Source organism: Drosophila miranda, chromosome 3 (genome assembly GCF_003369915.1).
Source record: "Drosophila miranda strain MSH22 chromosome 3, D.miranda_PacBio2.1, whole genome shotgun sequence".
Taxonomy (NCBI): domain Eukaryota; kingdom Metazoa; phylum Arthropoda; class Insecta; order Diptera; family Drosophilidae; genus Drosophila; species Drosophila miranda.
In genome coordinates, this window is record NC_046676.1 from 23,375,715 (window position 1) to 23,398,977 (window position 23,263).

General features: G+C 43.9%; 1 protein-coding gene across 3 annotated transcripts in view; it reads right to left on the reverse strand.

Moving 5' to 3' along the window:
- Positions 1-23,263, reverse strand: part of LOC108159345 (ecdysone receptor) — an 83,444-nt gene that overhangs the window by 15,853 nt on the left and 44,328 nt on the right. Inside the window, exon 2 of one of the 3 annotated variants that reach the window (XM_017292550.2) lies at positions 14,594-15,770. The exons of the other annotated variants lie outside the window; for them this stretch is intronic. Coding sequence (XP_017148039.1) covers positions 14,594-15,356 — 763 coding nt within the window. The 5' untranslated portion in view covers positions 15,357-15,770. The remainder of the gene's footprint in view (positions 1-14,593; positions 15,771-23,263) is intronic. 3 annotated transcript variants of the gene reach the window in all.

A 23,263-nucleotide genomic window follows, 5' to 3' on the forward strand; every position in this document is an offset into this window, starting at 1 on the left:
TTTGGGCTTTGTTTCGGTATTTTGCGCGCTGATGCCAATTAAAGTTTCAAATTCGATAAAAATCGCTAGCAGCACACGGCGCACAAAGGAAAACAAGGATCTGAAACATTTGCAAACTACTTAAAAAATATAAATAAATGTCCAAAGACGAGAACGAGGACAAGGAGCTGCAGTAGATCGTTGGGTAGCGGCCAGAGTCCATGTGGCAGATGGAGACCGCAACAACAGCTGCCACCGAAAGACGGCAGAAACAAAAAGGAAGCCCAGACGAAGACGAGGACGAAGACGGCAGCAATTGGAATCTAATTTAAAATTAGTGCTTAAAGGATTGAAATAAATTTAGTCAAACGACGGCTGCTGCTGCCGCTCGTTCTTCAGCCGCCGGCGAGGGCCGTCGCGTCGTCTCATTGGAAATGCGTCTTTTGGGGCTGGTTCCGGTTGATTCGTGATCCCTGATCCCTGATCCCCGATCCTCGTCGATGGCAGGTGGCTTGATCTTGATCGGGTCGAGGTATGAAGGGACTCTCAAAGGGACGGGCACTCTGCTGCGATGTCTGCAGACGGGCTGCGCGCTAACAAGTCCCAATCCCAGAAGACAGACTAGAGTTCCTTTAGAACTTTGGCCATCGTTGAGGATCTCTCTTAGATTCTAGATCTAAATTGCATAAGGAAATGAGGCGGCAAAAAGGTTAAATATTTTTTCTTCCTTCTGTGACTTTTTCCTCATTCTTTTTGCAACCTAATTAATCAAATGTATTCCGTTTTTCAGCCCACGGAAGTTCTACTTTTTTCGATTATTAAAAAGATACTCGGATACTTTTCTAACGGATTGTCAACGGCTGGTTCTTTGTGCTGCCACAGCGGTATCGATTGTTTTTTTGACATGTCCATAAATGTATCTTTATAGTAGGTTTGTATCTATCTATTGTACATGTGTGGAGTAAGCACCGTTAGCTGCCCCCACAGACAGTTGCAGGTGGCAAATGCCGCCCGGCACCGGAAGATGACTAATTTTGAATGGTTTTAATTTCTCTTTTGGGGACTACAAATAATGAAATTTACTGTTTGAAATTTTTAGAAGAATTATTGTTTATTTTGAAGTAATTTAAACCAAAAACCAACCGGAATTCCAATATATAATATTTTCGATTTATAATTCTTATAAAATAAAATAAATATATTATAATATAATATAAAAGTATATCGCTTGAAATCACTCGAAATTAGTTCGAAAATTCGATAGATAAGTCCTCTCGCCCAAAAAACAAAAGACTTAGGCAACAAACGTTCTGGCAGCCACAGAAGATGGAAAAACATACTTAAATTTTTTCAGCAGAAACCGAAAAAAAAGTACCCCCCGCCACAAGCCCACAGCAACACCAAAAAGCATACAAAAAAGAGAATGGCCAGCAAAAAGTTGTTAGAAAATTTAATAAATCACTTTTGATTGCGGCATTGTTATTTTAATAGAAAAAAAAACAAACACGGTTGCAGAAAATGGAAAATAATAATTTTGTTTAGACAAAGGCTCCAAAAAAAAAACCGAAAAAGAGAACAAAAGCCGGGCTCACACATGGCTTAAAATCAACAACAACACAAAAGAAGAGAGGAAGAGAAATAGGAGAACCATTCTAAAGCAAACAGAAATTGTAATTTCGCTTTGACATTGAATGGAGAATGGAGAAGGGGAGGGGGAATGGGAATGGGAATGATAATCATAATCAACATCATAATCATTTCGACCACGTAATTACAAAAGAAAATAGCTCCCAAAAATGGTGGGTCCAAAGAGAACCAGAAATATAATAATACAAAAAAAAAACAACATTTATTCTCGTAGAAATCGCGTGTGCGCTGACGCAGCAGAAATGGAAACCGAAAACGCGGTAGGAACGGACTCTACGAGTCCACCACCTCTCGGAGAACCGAACCCCCCCCGCCCCCCACTCCCCTTCACCCATCAATCCATTCTATAGTACAATTTTTCAAATAGTAAAGATTGAAAGAGAGAAGGGAGCACGCACATGGTTTGTATTATTAATATTACTATTATTTGTATTATTACCCTACAAAAAGTGGGGTATACCTAATATCTTTATTGGTTTGAAATACACAAAAGGAAGTTCTATAATAACCCCACAGCACCCACATGCTCCAATCGAGACGCACCATCAAAAGAATGGGAATAGTAAAAACTAAAAATAACATACATGTCGTGTGCATGATAATATATATTAATAAGATAATCCTTATTGCTATCCCGCTCCCGGACAACTGCCATGAGAACCACAATCGATCCGATCTTTAAGGGTATCCCCGAAGCCTCGACTTGACCATAATTTTCATTCATTTTCTGATTGTTCGCAACACACACGCACACACACACACACACGCTTTGGGCCACAAAGTGTGAACGCGTCTTTTGTTGTTGGCTTATTACGCATCAACATTTAACCTTGAGCCCAAGGGGTCAACGACCGTTTTGGCCAGCACAACAAAAAAACCACAAAAATTCTAACGATTTTTTTCTTACCGGCCAAAAACAACAACAACACCAGCAACAAAGAATAACAATACAAAAATAAATGGTAAACCTGATGAGAATTATAAAGAACACAAGTTTTTGCTTTAGTTAGTTGAGTTTTGTTGTCGCTTTTGCCGAAAAGGTCGGCCTACGACTAGATGGAGTCATACGCTGCGTATGCGTGATAATTATGAGATATTTTGCATAAATAGGGGATGCTTTAAGGGAAATATTGGTGGTTGTTTGCAAAGAACTGAGTCTCAAAGAAAGTCTTCCGAGTCTGGGCCCCGCCTCTGACACTGACCTTCCCCCCGTCTGTCATGGGCTCTAATTAATGGATTGATAAACAATTTTTAACGGAACATTAGCAATGCAAAAAAAAAACCACAAAAACCCATTCAATGGCCAATGGTTGACCTTTACCTTCCACATAATGTGTAATGTGTGATTTATCGGATACATATATATACGATATATCTATCTGTATACACCCTCCCTTCAGTCGCCAAGTCAGCCACACGTGTCTTGATTATTGCTCGTTGATTTTTTCGCACAACACTTTTAATGATTGTTATTTCCCTCCAAAAAAATCAAAAGCTGCAAATAATGAAGGCAAAACCCCAAAAGCAACAAAACAATGAGCGTACGAGTGGAGTACCAATCCGATCCGACCCGCCCCCCTCCACCGTACCCCACATCATTCACTTGAATTACATATATACGATGTACATATCTTTCTTTATATATAGCATTCGTACGAGCATGTACTCGTATTCATTGGTTTCAAGTACGCTTTGCGTATTTTTTCGTCAATGCGAATCCAAAAATAATTGTAGGACCATGTCCCATACCCCAAAAACCTGAAGGGGCAGCCGCAGTCGCAGTCGCAGTCGCAGCCGACGACTCAATTTATATTCCGAAAAAAAAAACCAGAAAAAAAACGCCACGAAATATACCGAACGAATTCAAATTCACAGTAAATAAAAATAGAGGCATATTTTGTTGTTTTTTATTGTTGGATTTCAATTAAATAAAAAGGCCCAGAGGCTAGACAGTACGTGGCAACACGGGTGCACCGGCTGAAACAATACGAAGGATCCAAATTAGGATTCAACTTCCAAAGGGTACGCTTTGGTGGAAGGGCTTGGAGTCGGGTAGGAGTTTGTGGACTCAGGAGGAGACTTAAGAGGCCTTCTAGAACCCTTCTGGATGCACAAATGCACTCGTATATTCAGAAGCTAGAACTGTGGAGGATCTAAGACTCTGCTCGGATCATCACGGGACTCCTTACTAAAACTGGACACATAGCAAAGAGATCTCTTTAGAGTGAAGATCTTTAAATCTGGACTGCCCCCCAAAACCATCAACCATTGTTAACACACAAAAAAAAAAACAAACAAAAAATCCGCAAAGAGAAAAATCGGTGAACAATTAGCCCAATTATTCGCATAATTTTGTTTCGCTCATTACTTTTCTGTGCTAAAAAAAATTTGTGTTTGTTCAATTTAAACAATAAATTCGTGCCGTTTGTCAGGCGGCCAGGGGCTAACCTTGTAACATTTTTATATTTTTTTACGAGTATATTCATCCACTTTTTCTGTTTTTTTTTTTCTAAACAAATAACCAGGCAAGGCAGGCAAGTGCGTGCTTATTTAACATTTCATTTTTTTTTTTAAATATATTTTTTGCGGCTTAACGTTTATTTGTTTAGCTGTGCAAAAAACCTTCATGAAACAAAAAAAACAAAAAAAAAAAAAAAGAGAGAGAGAAACACCCACCACAGCAGCAGCGATCGCGTCGATTGAATCAAAGAAATTTTCGCAAATCTCAGGCTCTGCGTCTAGCCTTCAGATCGAAGCTCGAAGCCGGGCCTGCGGTTAGAGCTGACACAGTTTTGAGATACTCAGATACTCGGATACTTTTACTTGTATGTTTTCATACATTTTTTATAATTATGTTGTGGCGCAACAATTAAGAAATAACTGTGTAATTGCCTCCTCCGTCTCCGCCTCCGCCTCCTTCTCCTCCCACACACGACTTTCTTTTTCTTTCCTTTCGAGTGGAGTGTGGAGTGTCCAAGGAGGCGGAGGTGGGCGTTGGTGTGTTGGGTGTTGATTTTTGGGTGGGCAGAGGCAGATCTCTCCTTAACACACTTCCATTTGGAGCGTTCCAAAATCGATTGATTGAGTGATTGAGTGATTGAACTGATCCAAATATGATGAAAAATATATACATTCCAAAATTTAATCCGAAAATAGCTTTCTAAATTATAAATTTCCCGAAATTTCAATGAAATTGAAACCCAATACTCTCGACTTTTCTACACTGAGAAAAAATAGTAAAATTAAGTGGAAATCACTTTGATAAGAAAAAAAAAATGTATATATTTTATACTTAAAAATATTTAATATTAAAAAAATATATACATATATAGAAAATATACCTATTTATTTTTAAAACGAAATAAATTTTGATCAAATATTTTCATATTCTTTCCCCCTCTCGTGGCAATGCCATAAATAATGAAATCTAAGTGCAACGTTTTTGGGGCTCAGGACGGGTTCTCTGTATCCCAATGGAAGTCATTTCCTGTCCTGTCCGTGCACAAAAGAATTTCGCTTTCGTTTCGACGGGCGCGCGTGTGTGTGCATTCCACTTGCCACGGGCCGGTGGCGATCCGCGATCTACGCTTCAGGTCGCCCGGCTCTACGAGCATTCCCACATAGTGAAATGTGGACGTATTTACGAGCTCCACAACTGAGTTGCGCGGGGCCTTATCTTATCACACACGGGGCTGTAGCGGAGCCGACAGAGCATTGTTTATATTAAGAACAAGAAAAAAAACACACACAAAAAAAAGGAGCTCTGACAGAACAGAACTGTTATTATAGCAAAAATAAATAGCACAAATGTGCATTATCAGCTAACTGCTGATATCTACAATGTACCGCACCCTCTGCCGATCCACACATCCCCCACACACACACAGCGTCGCACCCATACATGGGGAGTAACCTCAATTCGAACCCACGATTGTGGGGCACTGTGTTATCATCATCGAACGCGGAGGCGCCGAAAAAAACACAAAAACTGAAGCGAAAGTTGACAGTCACTATTTGCTCTCTCTGTCCCCGCCGCCTTCCTCTGTTTTGGGGCCTGTGATTAGGGTGGCCCAGAGCAAACAATTGAAGCACTTGCCGCCCCCCTGCAGAGCCCTGGGGTGCCCGGGGCGTGGGCTGGGGACGGGCAGTACTAAATTTATTGATTTCCCACACGCAAAGAACGCATCAACCCCAATTAGGACCAGCGGCTGACCAGCGGTTCCCTTAAAACTAGTGCAACCTGTACCGCTACCCTCCGAAAGGAGGAAAGGGTTGAATGAACTGAAACTGTAACTAAACTCCACTTTTTATTCGGGTCGTTTCATTCGTTTATGCCCGGGCGACTAATTAAAATAATTATCTAGGAAACTTCCGCACTTTTGCTCATGCATTTTTAGTACAAAATTCAGCTCCAGCTCCGACTTTGACTCCGACTTCGACCCTGAACTTGAACCCAAACCCAAGCCCCCAGCCCAAGCTGAGAGTCAAATAATTAGCCAATCGTTAAAAAGTGAACACAAAACCACCTCCGTCTCCGTCTGCCAGTTCATGAACTCTTTGGTCAAGTGTGAAGGCTAACGCCGAGCGACGGCTCCACACAAAAGAAAATAAACACGTTTTAGCTTTGGCCTAAACCCGCAGTAGCCACTCGTAGGAAATGCCTGGCTTTTCATAGACCACCATCGGGGCATGTCATACTCGTAGTAGTTACGACTAGTCGTTCATCGTTCGTCGTTTTTGTCTCATTTGCATACGAATATAAACATTTTTATTTGCCAGCCCTCTGAGTATTTGGCATTCGCCGACCTTTACGTTTGGGGGCAGCGATGCGGTGTGGTGCGTTGTGCGTAAGCGGAAATAATATTTTAGAACACGGTGACGACACGAATTTAGTACATTTAGATCAAGAGTTTCTGAAAACAGTGTTTTAGGTCGGAATCTGGGAGGGATTTCTTCAAGATTATTGCTTTTTAAGTTCACAAAAGGAGTTTAGTACACTTAGGCCAAGTGAACACTGCTTTAGTACACAGTAATACAGGACGTAGTTGGAATGTGAGGTGGATTGCATCAAGATTATTGATTACTACCTTTAGATCAAGTGTTTCTTAAAGAAATGTTTTAGTACATGTTACTAAATGGCTTGACTAAGTGGTTGAAATGGTATCTGTTCAAAAGGCTTGATTTCGAGTTTAAGAAACGCATTTAGTACATTTAGATCAAATTTTATAGTAGTATTTATGGTAGAAAATTATTACCACACGTTTCTCAGCACAAAAGCTTACAATTTCATGTAACAAAATTCTTTGAGTACATTTTAGTACACCACTTTAAGTATAAGTGCTACGAAACGAGGGATTCAATGCGAATCTATACATTTTAGTACATCTATGGTAAAAAACAATCAATAGTTTGTGGAGTTCAAGTTTTAGCTGATCTACGTTTGGTCTTTAGTACATTTTAGCACATGTATTAGCACCAAATGTAGCCTGTGCATTCCTCCTGTGCTATTGTTTATATTCTTTTGAAACGATAACAAGTCATAGGAGAGAATGTTGAGATAGAGAGAGAGAGAGCGGAAATGTCTATGAAGCAGTGAGTGCCGGACACTCTCTCTCTCTCTCTGACAATCGCTCTCCCATTCACCTAGGCCCTACGCACGTTTTCGGTTTATGGGAAAAGCAGGGTACCTCCCCCCCACACCACACCACACCGTACCCCACACAATGGAATATTTCCGATTACGAAAATCATGGACTGTGGTCTGTGTGGGGCTCTCTGTGCGTGGGTGTGTGTGCGGCGGGGCCATTCCGAATGGGATTCTAGCTTTGAGCTAAATCACCTTTTGCCCATTACGAAAGAGTGAAAGATGACGGGGCTAACGCAACAGTCGTCGGCGTCTGCCCTCTCTCTTTCTCTCACCTGCCGTCCCAGTCGGGCGCACGCTTCTCGGTTCGAGCGGGGAGGCGTTGGCGGTGGCGGTGGCGGTGGCGGAGGGGGGGTGTCAAAAAATGCGTGTGCGTTCCAATTTGGGTTACAATTCGTGTACGTTGCCTGACGTCGAATGCCGCTGCCCTACTTTCTGAGATACAGTACTAGGGAGAAGGGATTTCTGTAGTTGTAGTTGTAGGCCCATAAATGATTAGATTTTGGTTTGTTTGGGTTCTGTTCAGGGCATTTATGGCAGTCTGCCACAAGATGCGGCCACAGCGATAACATCCGATAACAACTGACACCGATAGGTCCGTCACGCAGTCCGCATTCCGGAACTCTGGCTTCCCTCAGCTCCGCCTTCTTTCAGTTTCTTGATCGGCAGAAATTTCGGGCTGTCTTTTGTGTGTGTGGCAGAGTCATTTGGGTTAATTGACAGATTCGGGTCAATGTTTAGTTTGCATTTCTATTCAAATGGACAAATAAATGCTTTTGGGAGTTGGTCAGTAAAGTGGCATTTATGAGGAAATGTTGTCTCCTCTTCTGCCATTTCTTCATGGGCGGGAATGGGGAAATCCAATACTCCAGGAAGGAAAGTGTAGAAGGAAAATTTCCACTTCGAAGTCATTTACTCGTAATACGATACACACCCCCCACCCGATAGACGATTCGAATCGACTTCTCCTCTAATTGATTCGAGTCTTTAATTGAAACTGAAATTTCCACCAATTGGTGGACTCTTCAGCTTTCCACAAGGTGTTGCTGGGGATGCTTGCTTGCATCTGAGAGCACGGAGCGTGGGCGCTGCCTCACGCTGAGTGCGCGAGTGTGGGGCACAATTTATGGCTAATGATGTTGATGGTTGATGGTTGTTGTTGCTGGGGTGCTGTCTGACCCACTTTCGGGCACGCACTATCTAACACTCTTTCCCCCTCCCAGCCCCTCTCTCTCTATCTCTCTCTATCTCTCTCTCTTTTGTGGAGCTTACCCGCTGGCGCTGGTGGAGCGTAATCGCAAAAGCTTTGATAAGTTTTCAATGTACACATACCTGAAGCGAAAAAGAATTAAAAATAGTAATTAATCAAAGGTTTTCTTGAATGAATTTATTATGGAAATACATACTATATAGTAATGGAACCCCCGTTCAAAGGTCGTCAACGTCCCCCCATAAAAAAACTGCATTTCCCCCGCTCTATGTCCAGCAATTCTCGAAATCTGTTGGAGTATCCGTCTATGACTCATTTTCACCTGGATTTTTTGACATTGCGTGACTCTTGCGGGTCAAGGGTTAGAATCACGCAATGGACCAACTAAATATGGAAATTTAGCTCATAAAATGATTTTGATGAGCTCATCCTCATCCTCCATTTGATGATTTATCCCATTCTCAAATTAATTGGCAAAAAAAAAGAATAATCAAATAATTGCAAATTATAAAGATTTGAATATTTTATGGCAGATATTTATATATTTTTTTCTTGCCGGTAATTGAGCGTTCGATTGGTGTCAATGTCAGAGAATTTAATTAGAATTAAAACAGAAAAAATATATGTTTTTTTCAATTGAAAATCATTGGAAAGTACATGCTGTACATATATCGTGATTGGATCGGGCTACCGCGCTCTATAATCAGCCATTCACTTCAATCACAGTCACAAATTGACGCAAGAAATGATCGTCGAGAGATATTTTGCATTTGGGGATCAATCAAGGCAGTAGCATGGCCAGCAGCCATGAGCCAAAGGCCCAGGCCTTTCCCCACTTTTACCCTCCCTCTCCCTCTCGCTCTCTCTGTCTGCATTTTCCCATTTTCCAGCTGCGTTTTCAAGTTCAACAATTGGCAGACAATGGGAAATTTATGTAAAATCAGCTAGATGCTGCTGCTGGGATTCAGGGAAAATTGCCAGCAATCAGCAGTGCATAAATCAAAATAAAATTGTATTCCATCTCTGGCCACCGCGTTGCACCGCGAACAACGTCAACATGCCACGAAAAAGGGGGGCAAAGAAAAAGTGGAAAATCATGCTTCAGCAGCAGCCAACAACAACTTTCACCCGCCCCAGCAAGAGAGACAGCCAGCGAGAGAGAGAGAGACCGCAAGACGAAAGAAAGTGAGACAACTTTATGGCTTTTATAGAAGCCCGAAGCCCCGAAGTGAAGAAGAAAGTCAAGAAACAGAATACCGAACGAACGGTGTCTGGCGGTGGCGGAAACTCGTTTTTTCCGCACCGAAGAAAGTTGTCGGAGTCGTCCGAGTCGCAGTGGAGTCAAGAATGCTGCACTAATTGGCGGCCAGAGTGGGAGAGAACATCTTAGAGACACAGACAGACAGAGAGAGAAAGATGAGATGGCACACACTATAAGTGTGTTAGTTGGTCTCTGCGGAGATCGAGATCCCTAACAAGACCTTGGTTTTTGGGTGGCTTATCTAACGGAAAGTATTCCTCCCAGAGACGGAGAGAAAGGGAGCGAGGGAGATAGATGATATGACATAAAAGCTAGAGTGGCATGGGGAGTTCTATACAGATCCCCTCTCTCTATTCTTTAACCGTATAAAAGCCCTTTAAAGATCTTTGTTTTAAGAACTTGTATCCAACTTTTCTCTCTCTTTCTGAATGCCTTTTTGAAAATACTTTTCTCTTTTTCTTCCTCTCTTTTTATTTTTCTCTTTCATTTCATTTCATTTCATTTCACTTTTTCTTTCTTTCTTTGGCGGCTAATCAAGAATAGACACGTTCCGTGTGTATTGGTGTGTGTGTGTATTTTTATATACAAAATATTTCCCAATTTCTTTTTTCTATTTTTATTGTATTTTGGACAACATTTGTGCATACACACTACTGACATAGTTTGCGGCCTATATCTATATCTACATATACAAATATTTTTATTTATTTTCTTTCATTTTTTCAAATAATAATTATTATATTTTTAGCGCCTGGCTGCTTGCGGGCAACACAGTGGGGCAAGACGACCGAAACAACAGCAAAAATATTTGGAATATTTTTGCCACAATTAAATTTCACTTTTCTTTTGCACGATTAGGAGGCTCCTATCGCTGTTTCGCTGTTTCGGGCTGCAGCTGTGTGCTTGAGAGTGTTGCTGTTGTTTTTGCTGTTGTTTTCAAGTGAATATATAATATACATATTATTTCTAGTTGCGTTGACTTGCTGTAGTCGTAGACCCAGCTGCAGGCCCCCTGTACGGTTGTGTCATTAACCTATAAAAACGTGTTCGCATAGAGAGAGACGGAGAGAGAGAGAGAGAGAGAGGGAGGGAAAAGAAAGAGAGCTTGTGATGGCGTTTTATTGCACTTGAATGTGTCTCTTCCCTTCCATTCTCTCTTTGTGAAATTAATGCCAATTCTACGAAAATAGCCAAAAAGAATGCAACACACACACACACACACACTCACCAGTACTTTCTATGGCCTGTGACGTCACTGCTGTTCGAGTGACTAACTTTCAAGATGGCCGCCAAATGCAGTTTGAAATGATTTGTTTAAATTTGAATATGAATCAGGTTTTTGTGTTTGTTTTTGTTTTTTTTTTTATCTGTGAGAGAAAAACTGAACTAAATGAAGTCATTGGATGAGTGGAACGGATTCCATTAGCAAGGGTCATATTTTAGCATCTGGAATCCACAATTTTTGTATGCGATTGAACTCTGATTTGGAAGAACTGCCGTCTATATAAATAGCAAAAATCAGCTAGAATGAAGAAAACAAGTTAACATTTGGTAAGACACAATCTCCCCCCCACTCTCAGCAGTGGCAGATCCATTAGTTCTGATCTCTGGCGAGGGTTAACATCCATAACTCTGATATCTTAATCGTTTTCCATCCATGACAGCTGACAAAATATGGCTAAAAGTCAAAGTCAAGCAATTGTAGTGCCAGCGGTGGAGGCCAGGGGACGGTGAGGAGAGGGGTTTGCTTATCAATAACAGGCGGGTGTCGGCGGTGGTGTGCATCGGGCTTACAACAAATTATGTACATAGATACCCGTACAATGTATCAAATGGCTTAAGTGTGGGCAGAGGAGGAGCTTCACGGAGGGGCTGCGATCATGAGCAATGCGGGCGTGAACAGACCGCCCTGCCTCGCCCTTCCGCTCCACGAGCAGGCCAATCCAATGAGCGGGAGAGCAAGCGCAATTACGTTTTGCGCTCATTAGTTTTGGGTCTCGGGTTCGGTTCTTGGCGCTTCGCTTGCACCCGAAGTGGCTCTCTCTGCTGCGCTGCGCTGCGCTTGCTGTTCGTTCGTTCGTTCGTTCGTTCGGCTGATCGCGATTGTCGATAGCTGACAGCAGCAGCAACCAGCAGCAGCAGCAGCAGCAGCAGCGACAACTGTGAAATGGCGGCACAAAATCATTGACCTCAATTTTTTCGTCATGCGAATACACACACACACACACACACACATGCATACGTATGTATAAGGTGGGTAATTGCACGAGTGTGAGGCGAAGTGCAAGCAAAAACTTGTCAACTGGCGTTATCGTTCTGGTTTTATCGTTCACACAAATACTACGAGTACCCCCCGAGTACCCCCGACTATATTTTGTTTAAATTATTTGCCATTGTATAACTCGGCCGCTCTGCCGCTGCCGTTCCACCTTTATTTGTTGCTTGTTGCTGTCCTTGAGCTTTAGGATCGGGGCAGCCAGCCAGCCAGCCAGCACACAAAGCACGGCACGGCTCGGCACAAATTATGTCATAGAAAAATATCGAGCAGCAACCCCCTCCAAGAAAGTTGGACAAAAGAAATGCAAATAAGCTCGCATCGCAGCAGCAAGCCAAACAACCCGTATGTCCAGAAACGAAACGAAACGAAATGAAGCGAAATAGAACAGTTGTTCAAAGAGCACGCACGCACACACACACACACACACATGATGCTGTTGCTGTTGTTGCTGTCTCGGATTGCAGTTAGCAGCAGCCGTCTCTTTCAGGGGCTGCCTAAGGTCGTGTACTTGAGCTTGTCATAATTTTCGCACAGGCACGTAGCGGGAGAGACAGAGATAGCGACATGCATGCATATGTGCACATCGACAGCGGCTCGGTTCGGTTTGTCCTTGCGGTACATTTTGTTGCTGGCCTGGATCACAAGGATGCATGCCCTAGTTTTGGTCTGACCTAATTGGAGGCAAGTTCGAAGGCCCCAAGAAAAACTATCAATGAACCCAAGTTTCGATGAACAGTGCACCTGTAGGGGGTTTAAATACATACGAAAATATGTATGTATAATAGTTCCAGATATTTTAGCAGACAAGCAAAATGTAGCCTTTGGCGCCCACAGTAGATGGTTATCCAATAGATGTTCTCACTTTTCCAACTTAAATATGTCTGTCCTTCGACATTGTACTGGTCGACACCTTTAAATCCTGCCCCTGACCTAGCCTTAACCCAGCCTCAGCCCCGTCGAAAGTCAGCTCTATTCCTCCTCTTCCGAGATGACCCTGTCCCGGGCCAACGCTTGGAAACTGTGTCACAGTCACAGTCACAGTCGCAGACACAGAGGCAGCGCCCGGCCTGCATCGATTTCAGATTCTGTTTGTTTGCTGTCCTTGAACTCCCACGCAACCGCACAATTTGGGTCGAAATGCATATGCAAATGCAATCCTGTTACCCCTGACCTCTCTCTGTCCCTGTCCCAGTGCCGAGAGGAGCTGACCCGACCTGACCTGGTTTCCCCGGGCAGTGCTGCATTTGGCACGAGGTCAGTTCCACAGCAACCGAAGGCTGCCACGAAACGAAGACCCAGACCGGGTGACGTCACGGCGACCGCTGTACAATTGCAGCCGAAAGGGGGGGAAAGAAGGGGGCGAAAAACGAGTATAAAGAGGCCGAAGATGGAAAAGATGGAGAAGAATTCCTTCGCCTCGACCCGCCTTGCTCCGTCGCTTCAGTTGCGTTGCTCGTTCGCTGCGGGGAGGCCCTAAATATAGAACAACTTGAGGTAGGTTCGAAATCGAGCTGCGCTGCAGTCCCGCTTCAGCTCCCGGGCTGCAGCAACAGCAACAGCAACAGCCACTAAAACCCGCCCTTATACTCCCGTAGCTCCCATCCGTAGCACATGGCTCTGCCGGCTGTCTGTCTGTGTGTGTGTGTGTTTATTGGTTCGTGTTTGTGTGTGTGTGTGTGTGTGTGTATGCAGTGTTCCATGACGCTGCTGATAAACCGAACAACAATGCACATGCACATGAACATGCCTCCTCCTCCTCTCTGTTTTGAGTGTATCCGTGTGTTGATTGCCCCCCTCCTCCCCCTCTCCAACAAACGAAAACTGACTTTGAAGACTCTCCCCACCATCCCATCCACCTCTCGTCCACTCATCAACAAAGACGAAACAGAGAGAGAAGGAGAAGGAGAAAGAGAGAGAGAGAGATGAGAAATCACAAGAAATACCATAAAAAAAAAAATGCCTCATAAAATGCTCTTTCGTGTAATAAAATATAATTAGTGCAATGTACTGCACAGATGGGCGTGGTTGGTGGCTCTCGACAAAAGAAAACAGAAAACAAGCAGGGAGTTATGTAGATGGAAAAGTAAATCAAAAAGCCTGACAACAATTTGTGGAATTCGCCTGCTCGAACCGAAATATTCACAAAAAATACCATATAGTTTTGGCAGAAAGTTGACTTAATTTACAGGAATATTTCATTAAGAAAACAAAAATTAACTGGAAATTAAAGAATTCAAAGACGATTTCTAGTATTTTCCCAAAATATTCAAATATATTGTTGGTATTTAAAAGTTACACTTCTTGCAACTTCAACCTCCAACCACAAATTTTGACTTAATAACGGACTAAAATATTCTTAAAAAATACAAAATTTGTTTTGGCAAAAAGTTTTCAATTTTGAAAATTGTATTTCTAGTATTTTTCTCATACTTCTACCATTTTTCTTACAGAAAATTTCTTTATCAATTTTTTTTTATAAAAACTCTAGGATTTTTTGGTATTTTTGTTGTAAAATTTCGGTATATTTGGTATTAAATTCTCTCATTATTATGGAACCCTATGGAGGAAACTCACCTGATGAAATGGAATTTGCTGAATCACTGCGTGGTGTGTGCTGCATGGCCATGCCCATGACACCGCCGCCACCTGCTCCACCTCCTACACCACCGATGCCACCGACACCGATGTTGCCGCCTCCGAGGAGGCCATTCGAATTGCCATTTGTGTGATGATGCGAATTGAGGCCCATTCCATTGACGCCGCCTCCGCCGCCCAGACCGTTCTGTTGCAAAAGCAGGGGGGCCGTGATCGAGGGCGTTGTGGAATTGATGAGCCCGTGTCCATTCTGCATCTGCTGCTGCTGCTGCTGTTGCTGCTGCTGCATTCCGTTGAGCAGCCCTTGACCGTTGACCAGGCCGAGTCCGTTGGCCAGGGCGCCCAGATTGGTGGCACCCGGAACGTAGTGGCCATTATTCCCATTCGAGCCATTGTTGATGGGAATGATGGTGGTCTGGGCGGGCAGGGTGTTGGGGCAGCCGTGCATCGTCAGGGTGATGACGCTCTGCTGCTGCTGCTGCTGTTGCTGCTGCTGCTGTTGCTGCTGCTGCTGTTGCAGCTGCTGGGCGACACCGCTGCCGTTGCTGTTGCCGTAGGGGCCGGCGTCGTTGCCGCAGAGCCATAGATCCTGGTCGCAGTAGTCGTGCGAGTCCAGGGACGAGGGTGACATGTTGACGCCGGAGGGCAACACCAGGCCGTTGGAGGAGGACGTGACCTCCGAGGAAGACTCCTCCGGCACGCGCAGGAAGCCCCCGTTGTTCGACCAGCGTCGTTTCATCATCGTTTGATAGCCGACGGTCGCCGTTTTGTGGCCGTTATCCTTACACGCTCTCTCTGGCTGGGGACAAGCGACTTGTCCCTGGCAAAATGTTACAAAAAAATTGAAAAAAAAAAAACTTCTCTTACAGCTCCAGCTCCTCCGTCAGGCAGGAGTTCGAGTTCTCCTTCTACCGCTTTCTGGGGTGTGTGTCTCCCCGACTCAGTGGGTCTTGAGTTTTCAGGCTTTCAGCGCGGACTTCTTTTCGCTCTTCACTCTTGCAGTGTGCTGTACTTTTTCGGTATGTACTCTGGTAGTATTTTCTAGTATTTTTTGCGCACCTGCTTGCGTTCAAAATGCATCTTCGCGCGCTGCCTTCCTCCTTCTCGATTACTCGATTACTCGATTACTCGATTAATTACTCTGAACAATCGAAAGCTGCAATAAGAGAGGCGGGATAAAGAGAGGGCCCAAAATGAATCCGAATGCGAACCCGTTTTCGTTTTCTTTTTTCTACGATTCCTTCCACACAACATTTTATGGTCACACTGAAAGAGTAGTACTAGGAGACTAGATAGAAGGTAGAAGTAGTAGTGGTAGTAGTAGGTTCAACGCACCTGAGAGCGCGGGGCCAAGAAGAGCTCATGAAATTTTCATTTCATTTAATTGCAAATTTTCGCCTTACCTTGAACACAGCGCCCGTTGAGTTCAGCTAAGCCCCCAAGCAAGCAGCAGGAATACCTAATTCTTGAATAGATCAAACATCAACCCCCCCCCCCCCCTCGCTGGACGGACACATGTTCCCCGCTCCGTATCACCGGTCGCAAATCTTCTCCGCCTTTTTACCAGGAACCACTCGTCGTAGAGATGGCAAACTTTTGATAGAACATCCAACATCACCTCTGCTCGGCTCTGCACTGCTTTGCTCTTCGGAAATTTATGGTCATATGCATACGAGAGTATTATTTAACCATTTCGCAACAATTAATTTACTGCGGCAATTTATGGTCTTTGCCAAATCCGCGTCGAAGTTAAATGTCACCAAAAATTGATTGCCTATCTGTTGTGAGGAGTGTGTGCTCTCAAATTTCCATGAAATCTGAATCTGTTCTATCCATCATTCAGCCGAGAGTGAACATTTTTTCAGGTCCTCTTGGACGGACAAACCAATCCATTTTATTTCCCTATTTACAGGCATTCCTCGCGTATCGTAGCCGTCGTACATCTGTATCTGTCTCACTTATCTATCATTGCTTGTCCTCTCTATCCTCTGTTTTTCTTTGTAACACAAACAAAGTGGCGGAAAAGTGCGGGGATGGGACCTCCCAAAAACCTCTCTAGTGGAAAGTTCTCTGAGAGAGTGTATTCTTTAACGATGCTTGGATGAATGGTGTGGGGGCCCCAATCATTGGCATTAGTTACTCTGACTATTTATTGTATCTGCTGTTCAATCACCCCATCGGCGCCACCATCCCCAATCGATTCCGATTCCCATTCCATTCCCCATTCCCCTGGCGATGCCTCATTTGGAAAGCAGCTAATTGAAAGGCATTTAATTAGGGGAAAGTTAATCGAAGAGCGAATTGTGGCGCATAAATATTTAATGCATCACATACAGTTACAGTTACAGTTACAGTTACAGATACTCGTAAACTGCACTGACAATTGCTCTGCGATTAGTCATGGTCTAGGTCAGTGGAGGAGATCGTTGGAGGTACATACGAGACTTGGTCTCTGTCTCTGGCTCTGGGTCTGAGTCTGGGTCTGAGAAGAATTTCATTTCGGTTTGCAATGCAGTTTCGATGATACATTCGTGTGTGTGTGTGTGTGCACACTGTACTGGTTTTGACTCATGGCGGAGCTTTGTACAGGTGAATCATTTGAGGGACAGTCGAGCGACGAATCGATCGACAGTTCCAGCTCTAAGAGCAGGTTAACCCTCTCCCCCTGCCTCTGCCCCTGCTCCTTCTCTTTCTCCTGCCATCCGAAGATCCATTAAAAAGACCGGCACTATAGAAGTGCGAGAGAGAGAGAGAGAGCGGCCTGAAGATAATAAAGCACAAGTTTCTTAAGCGCCAAAAACTGGTTCCCTGCCATCTCGCTCTCTCACGCACGCGTGAGAGAGAGAGAGCATGAGTGAGAGCGGAGCTTAGAACAAAATCGAAAAGAATCACGATCCACATGAGGAAGAAGCAGCAAAGAATATCAATGGCAGCGGAGAGCGGCAGCGGGGAAGCAGAAGCAGAAGAGAGACTAGTCTAAGCTTTCAAATTCCACCCTGCGCGGGGAGGGGGGAGGGCAGGGCGGCCTGAGCTGAGATTTTGGCCCGCATTAAGTTAAACGAAAAAAAAACAAAACAGAAACCTGTCGCTCTGTCTCTGTCGCTGTCGCTGTCACTGCCTCTGCCAACTGCGCTGCCTGCTGTGGCTGTGGAGCACAAAAACAATGCAAACAGGTTGTTCTTAAGTTTATTTCGATACCCTTTCCGTTAGGGGTATGCCGGTTTCGAACAGGTGTTTGTAATGGAGCAGATGAAGGCTATATTTTGTTCAATGATTGCAGGGTATCCCAATCTGTGTCTTGATTGTTTTTCGCTCAGAAATATTTCTGAAAAACATTAGCGACGAGACCGAAGAAAAAGAAGAGTAAAGAATCAAGCGCGTACATCTACACACACCTAAAGGCTATACATATGTGTGTGTTTTATATACCTACATATGCAAGATCCGATATATGTATATATATATATACGACATTTAAGGCATTTTTATTGCTTTGCGTGTCGCTTGCTGGCTTTGCCTTTGCTGCTGCTGCTGCTGCTGCTGCTGCTGCTGCTGATGTTCTCTTCTCTGCTGCGTTTTGCTCGTTTTACTTGTGTTTTTTTTGTTTTTTTGTTGTTGTTTATTCTGGAAGCAAAAGCTTAAGTACAAAACACAAAAAGGTACAAAGAGAAAAGAGTCTGAAAGTCGGAAAGTCAAAAAGGTAGAAAACCGCAGACTCAGATGACTAGACCGTCTTTCTCGCCCCACACAACTCTCTCCCTCCCTCTCTCTCCCACCCTCTTGGGAACGTAAGAAAAACAAAACAGAAGAAAGAGAAGAATTTGTTACGCCTGAAATGATGGACAGAGCGGGGCGGGGGCAGAGCTATTTATAGGATCCGGAATACATAACATAATGGAAATGACGTATGTGCATGTCCCAAAGGTTACAGCACTCAACAGGTAATATGTACAATCGCATTGAATAATGTAGTCAAAAAATTCACACACTACATGGTTCCGGATAACATCTGGAATTGGATCTGCGCTCAATTAACTCGAATAAACATCATGGGAAGTGCATTTGGGAATGGCCCATCAATGGAATCAATGGAGCTCTCTTATGGCTTATAAAAAGCATTGCCATGAATTGCATCCCAGAAATAATTATGGTACTTTCCGTAGAGAACTTTCGAGTACTGAAACATTATAATTTATTGATCTAACACCTCTAAGATCACCTTTAAGATCCAGTCATATGCAATTCTTTCCCCACTTAACCCATATTTGACCCTCAAACAGGGTCTGACCCTGGACATGGACATGGACATGGACCTGGAGATATGTATGTCCCCTACGGTGGAGGCGGTTCTCCTGCTCCTGCTGCTCCATTCGCTTCGGTGGAAGTATGTCAATGACTTGCACGCGACCACCGAGCACCGAGCACCGAGCACCGAGCACCGAGCACCGAGCACCGAGCACCGAGCAGGAAAGGTACGAGACCTCCTCCCTTTCAACGATAGACTCTCCAAGCAAGCAACCGACATTCCCGAATGCAATAAACTTTATTAACTGTGCGACAACGACAACAATTGTTGTACACGCCACACTGCGCAGTTGGGAGAACGAGATGGCAGGGGAGTACTGCTAAAGGGGGGCGGGGGGGTCTTGTGGAGCGAAAACAATTAAATATCCGCTGCCGGCTTGTCCAGAAGGTTTCATAATAGGCCTCCCAAACACACAAACACACTTTCTGAATGAATGGCAAACCCACCCACACACACACACACACAACATATATGTATGCTTGTGTATAGGGACTATACGGATCCTTTTAATTTCCTGCTGTTATTTCCATGCACGTAGAAGAGCCAAGCGCCGCGTGATTTCCATTTGCTGGCATGGAATGGGGGGGGGGGAGGGGGGACGAGGGGGAACGCAACAGCCTGAAACATATGCGACACATTCCCTCCATAAGCCGCCCCCCACCCCCACACACACACACACACAATGCCAAAGTAAACCGAAAGATAATGGACCTGCGAGGCCCACCCAAAAAGAAGTTCAAGAAAAATAGAAGAAGAAAAGCGTCATGGGAGCTGGAGGGAACAAATGGCCGCAGAGAAGAACTCTTTTTCCTAATGATGGTCATCAAGAGAGTATGTACAATGATATGATATATGTACGCAGATATATCATCAGGGAACCCCTTTAAACGAGGGACATCTAGAGGAATCTCAAGGAAAACTATGCAAAACTCTTCCCCATTTATATATCTTGTATTTTATGCAACTTTTTCAAAGGAAAACTTCCTCCAAAAGGGATCCCCCGTCTCCCCAATCAACAGATGACCCCATTTCTGGGGCTGCAACTTTTCGTCCCCTGTTGTGATTGACATACGCGGCGGCAGACACGTGCGGCGGGAAGGCGGGCAAGGCGCCTCCAAAAAGGTAACCGCAAGTAAAACTAAATATACAAGAAGATACAAAGATACCCCATCATCGCTGGCCTGACAACTTAACGGTGGTTTCTGTCTCTCCCTCCCTCTCTCTCTCTTTCAGTCTGTCTGTCTGCCTCTCTTTTAACCCAAAAACTGGTTGCGCTTTTGCTTTTCCGCGAATTTTGTTGTCGTTTCGATTTGATTTCGTTGTTGGTTTTCTTTCTTGGGCGCAGAAGGGCGGGGGGTTTGCTGATTTGGTTAAACATGCAAAAATGGTGCCATTCAATTGACACATATCCGATGTTTTTGGCCAAGAAAAAACCGACAAAATTCATATGGAAAAACTCTGCAAAAGCCACACCAAGGCTTGTCCCCGATTAGGAAGTTTCAATCATCATCTTCCATTAGGATAATATCATAATCCCACATAGCACTCCATAAAACATCTACCAATCCCAATCATTGTTTTTCCGCCAGCTGTTTTTCCTCCCAGGCAGATCTGTGCCGTGGCCCAAAATCAATTAGCAATAAAAGCAAAAAACAGAAAAGAAACTTTTCTTTTTTTTCTTGTTTTTTAATGCCCAAAAACCATAGTCCGGCAAAGATTTATGGCACTTTCGTTGCCATTTCATTCTTTGGCTTTTCCAGCACTCGACAAAAAAAAAAACCGTAAAATATGTGACATGGCACGCGTCTCAATTGGATGCCCCAGCGCCAGCGCCAATCAAAAATTAATAAAAAAAACCCAACAAATATTTGTCAGCAGCAGTAATTTAGAGCTGAGCTGCGGGCTGGTAGGCACATACCCGTATTGTATCTCACAGATACGCGCAGCCTTGAGGCGTCGACCAGCTAGGTATAAATAAATAATAATACTAAGAAGACACACAACTGGTTGAGGTCTCCTCCGATCATTTCCTTTTCCGGTTTCGCGTTCTGTCTATCGATTTGCATATATAATCGATAGGCGCCCATTTGCATACGCATCTCTAGACGATGGTATGACCTTTTACGATCTGTATCTTCTTTTAATGAAAGGCGTGAAGTTGCGCCGCTACTGGCGGACATTTCTCTTGGGCAATTTCATACAAATAAATACGTATATGGTTCCGATTGCGGCCTTGATCTGCAGTTGGATTATAGCCACACAAAAACTCAATTAATAGCATTGCAAATGCTGTCATTTGTTTGATTTGGTATTAATCATAAATGTTTAGCATTGATTCCAAACAAAAAGAGAAAAAAAACGCGAGACAAAGACGAGGTCATTACCATACATGGGGCGCTACGCCTCCTCCTCCTCCTCCTCCTCCTCTGTTGCGCAAAAAGAAAAAGCCATTGGTATGTCTTTTCACATTGCACGGCTAATCGGGCACGGGAAAAAACAACAACAACTATAAAATTGTAACAGCTACTAGGAAAACTGTGGAAAGTCATGGAAAAGTCTGTGATGAGCGCGTCATCGGCAATTGTCTGCGAAAGTGTCTGTCGACAGCTCTCAGGCATGTGAAAGTCAGAGCCAAAGAGCGAAAAAAAAACTACTAAACTGGTTCCCCGAGCTACAAGGCACCTGGCAGGCCAGTGCTAATCAAAGAGGGGGAGTGGGTGGAGGGAAAGACAGGGGTTTCCACGACTGACATGATAACGCACCGCACTCAATGCAATTGCCGGACAAAAGTTTAGAGGAGGGCGCTTCCGTAGGGACCCACAGACAGAGAGACAGGTGGAGGCTGGCTGGCTCTTGACCCAGTCCCCCCCCTGGCGGTCCCCACAACATGTCGATCCGTTTCGGAGAGGGGTGCGGGGTGGCAGTTACATTGAACCTGCTTGAGTCCGGGCTGATGCTCCTCCACCTGTTGCCAGAACGAACCTGGAGGTGGGGGGCCCCTAATGGCGTTGCATGTTACACACACTTTGTAAATGGTTATAGTTATGGTAGAAGGCTATTAATAGTAGCAGTGCCATTAAAGCAATGTAATTGCAGCATTATAGATATTCTAAAGATATATATACAGACCCCTTCCACTAGGAATACCGATTTCCACCCTTAAGCTATGATAAAACTATGTTTTTCCGACTTTCAATCAATACCAAAAACGCGTTTAGAGGTACATTTATCTGTAGTTAGTTTGTTTTTACTTAAGAACCTCTGAGAAACTACATAAACAACATCCGAGTGCCATATAATGATGTACCGTCTGGCCATTAAGTCTAGAATTTGCCCCATGACGAGTGCAGGGCAGGGCAGGGCAGGGCAGGGCGGGGGCACCCCGAAACACGGCATGACATGGAATGCTGCTGCTCGCTCCTACATGTGTCTTTACTGTAGATTCCTCGTATTTGCATAAAATCGCATTAAAATTTGCCATTTTGCCAACTTTAATGTACCATAAAACACAGACACAGAAAAACAGCAGTAGAACCACAGGGCCACGGCCGGGCTCCATAGGAAACAAGTAACTTTTTTGCCTTTTCTGTGTCCACAAATTGTAGCAAAAGAGAAATAGCGATAATAATGTGCAAAAAATAAAAGAAAGAGACGAGAATTGAAGGAAAGAAATGCCAAGCCAAGCCAAGCCAAGCCAAGCCGAGTAGAAGGCGAAAACTTTAACCAGGAACCCGCCCAGGAAATGGGGGGAGAGCCTCCCAGGGGAAGGGGCAGGGGCAGCAAATTAATTGTGGGAGAGTCTAAACTAATGTGGGGACGGAGCCCGCTTTGCTGCTGTTACCTAATGCCTCATTAGTCGCCTGAAGTTAGGCAACGGAAAAAAAGGCTTTGGGATTTTTTTTAGGAGATAAATCTAATACATGTCCCCACACATAAAATTGGGGTTTTATGTCCACAAAAATGACATCTAAATTAATTAGAGAAACCGAAAAAGGCAAAATAGAGCCCCCAAAGGGGTTTACAAGATCACAAGAATAAAGTTTTCCCTATAGATAGAGGCTCGCTTTTTATGGGGTGAACCTTTTTGTTTGCATCCTTCAATCTTTTCGGCCAATTCATACTTGACCCCTGGCTTCAATTTCAATCGAAATCTCATTGAAAGCGGCTTAGCCATTCATTTTGATTCCCCAAAACCAATTAGAATCCAGTTTGAAATTGTTCTCAGTCGTGTGGCACTTGAAAAACTGTTTACACCACATTGAACACCCTCCGACCAACATATAGACGTACATTATGCGTAAATCAGTGGAGTAAATCGAATTCCAAAAGTAATATCAATGCTG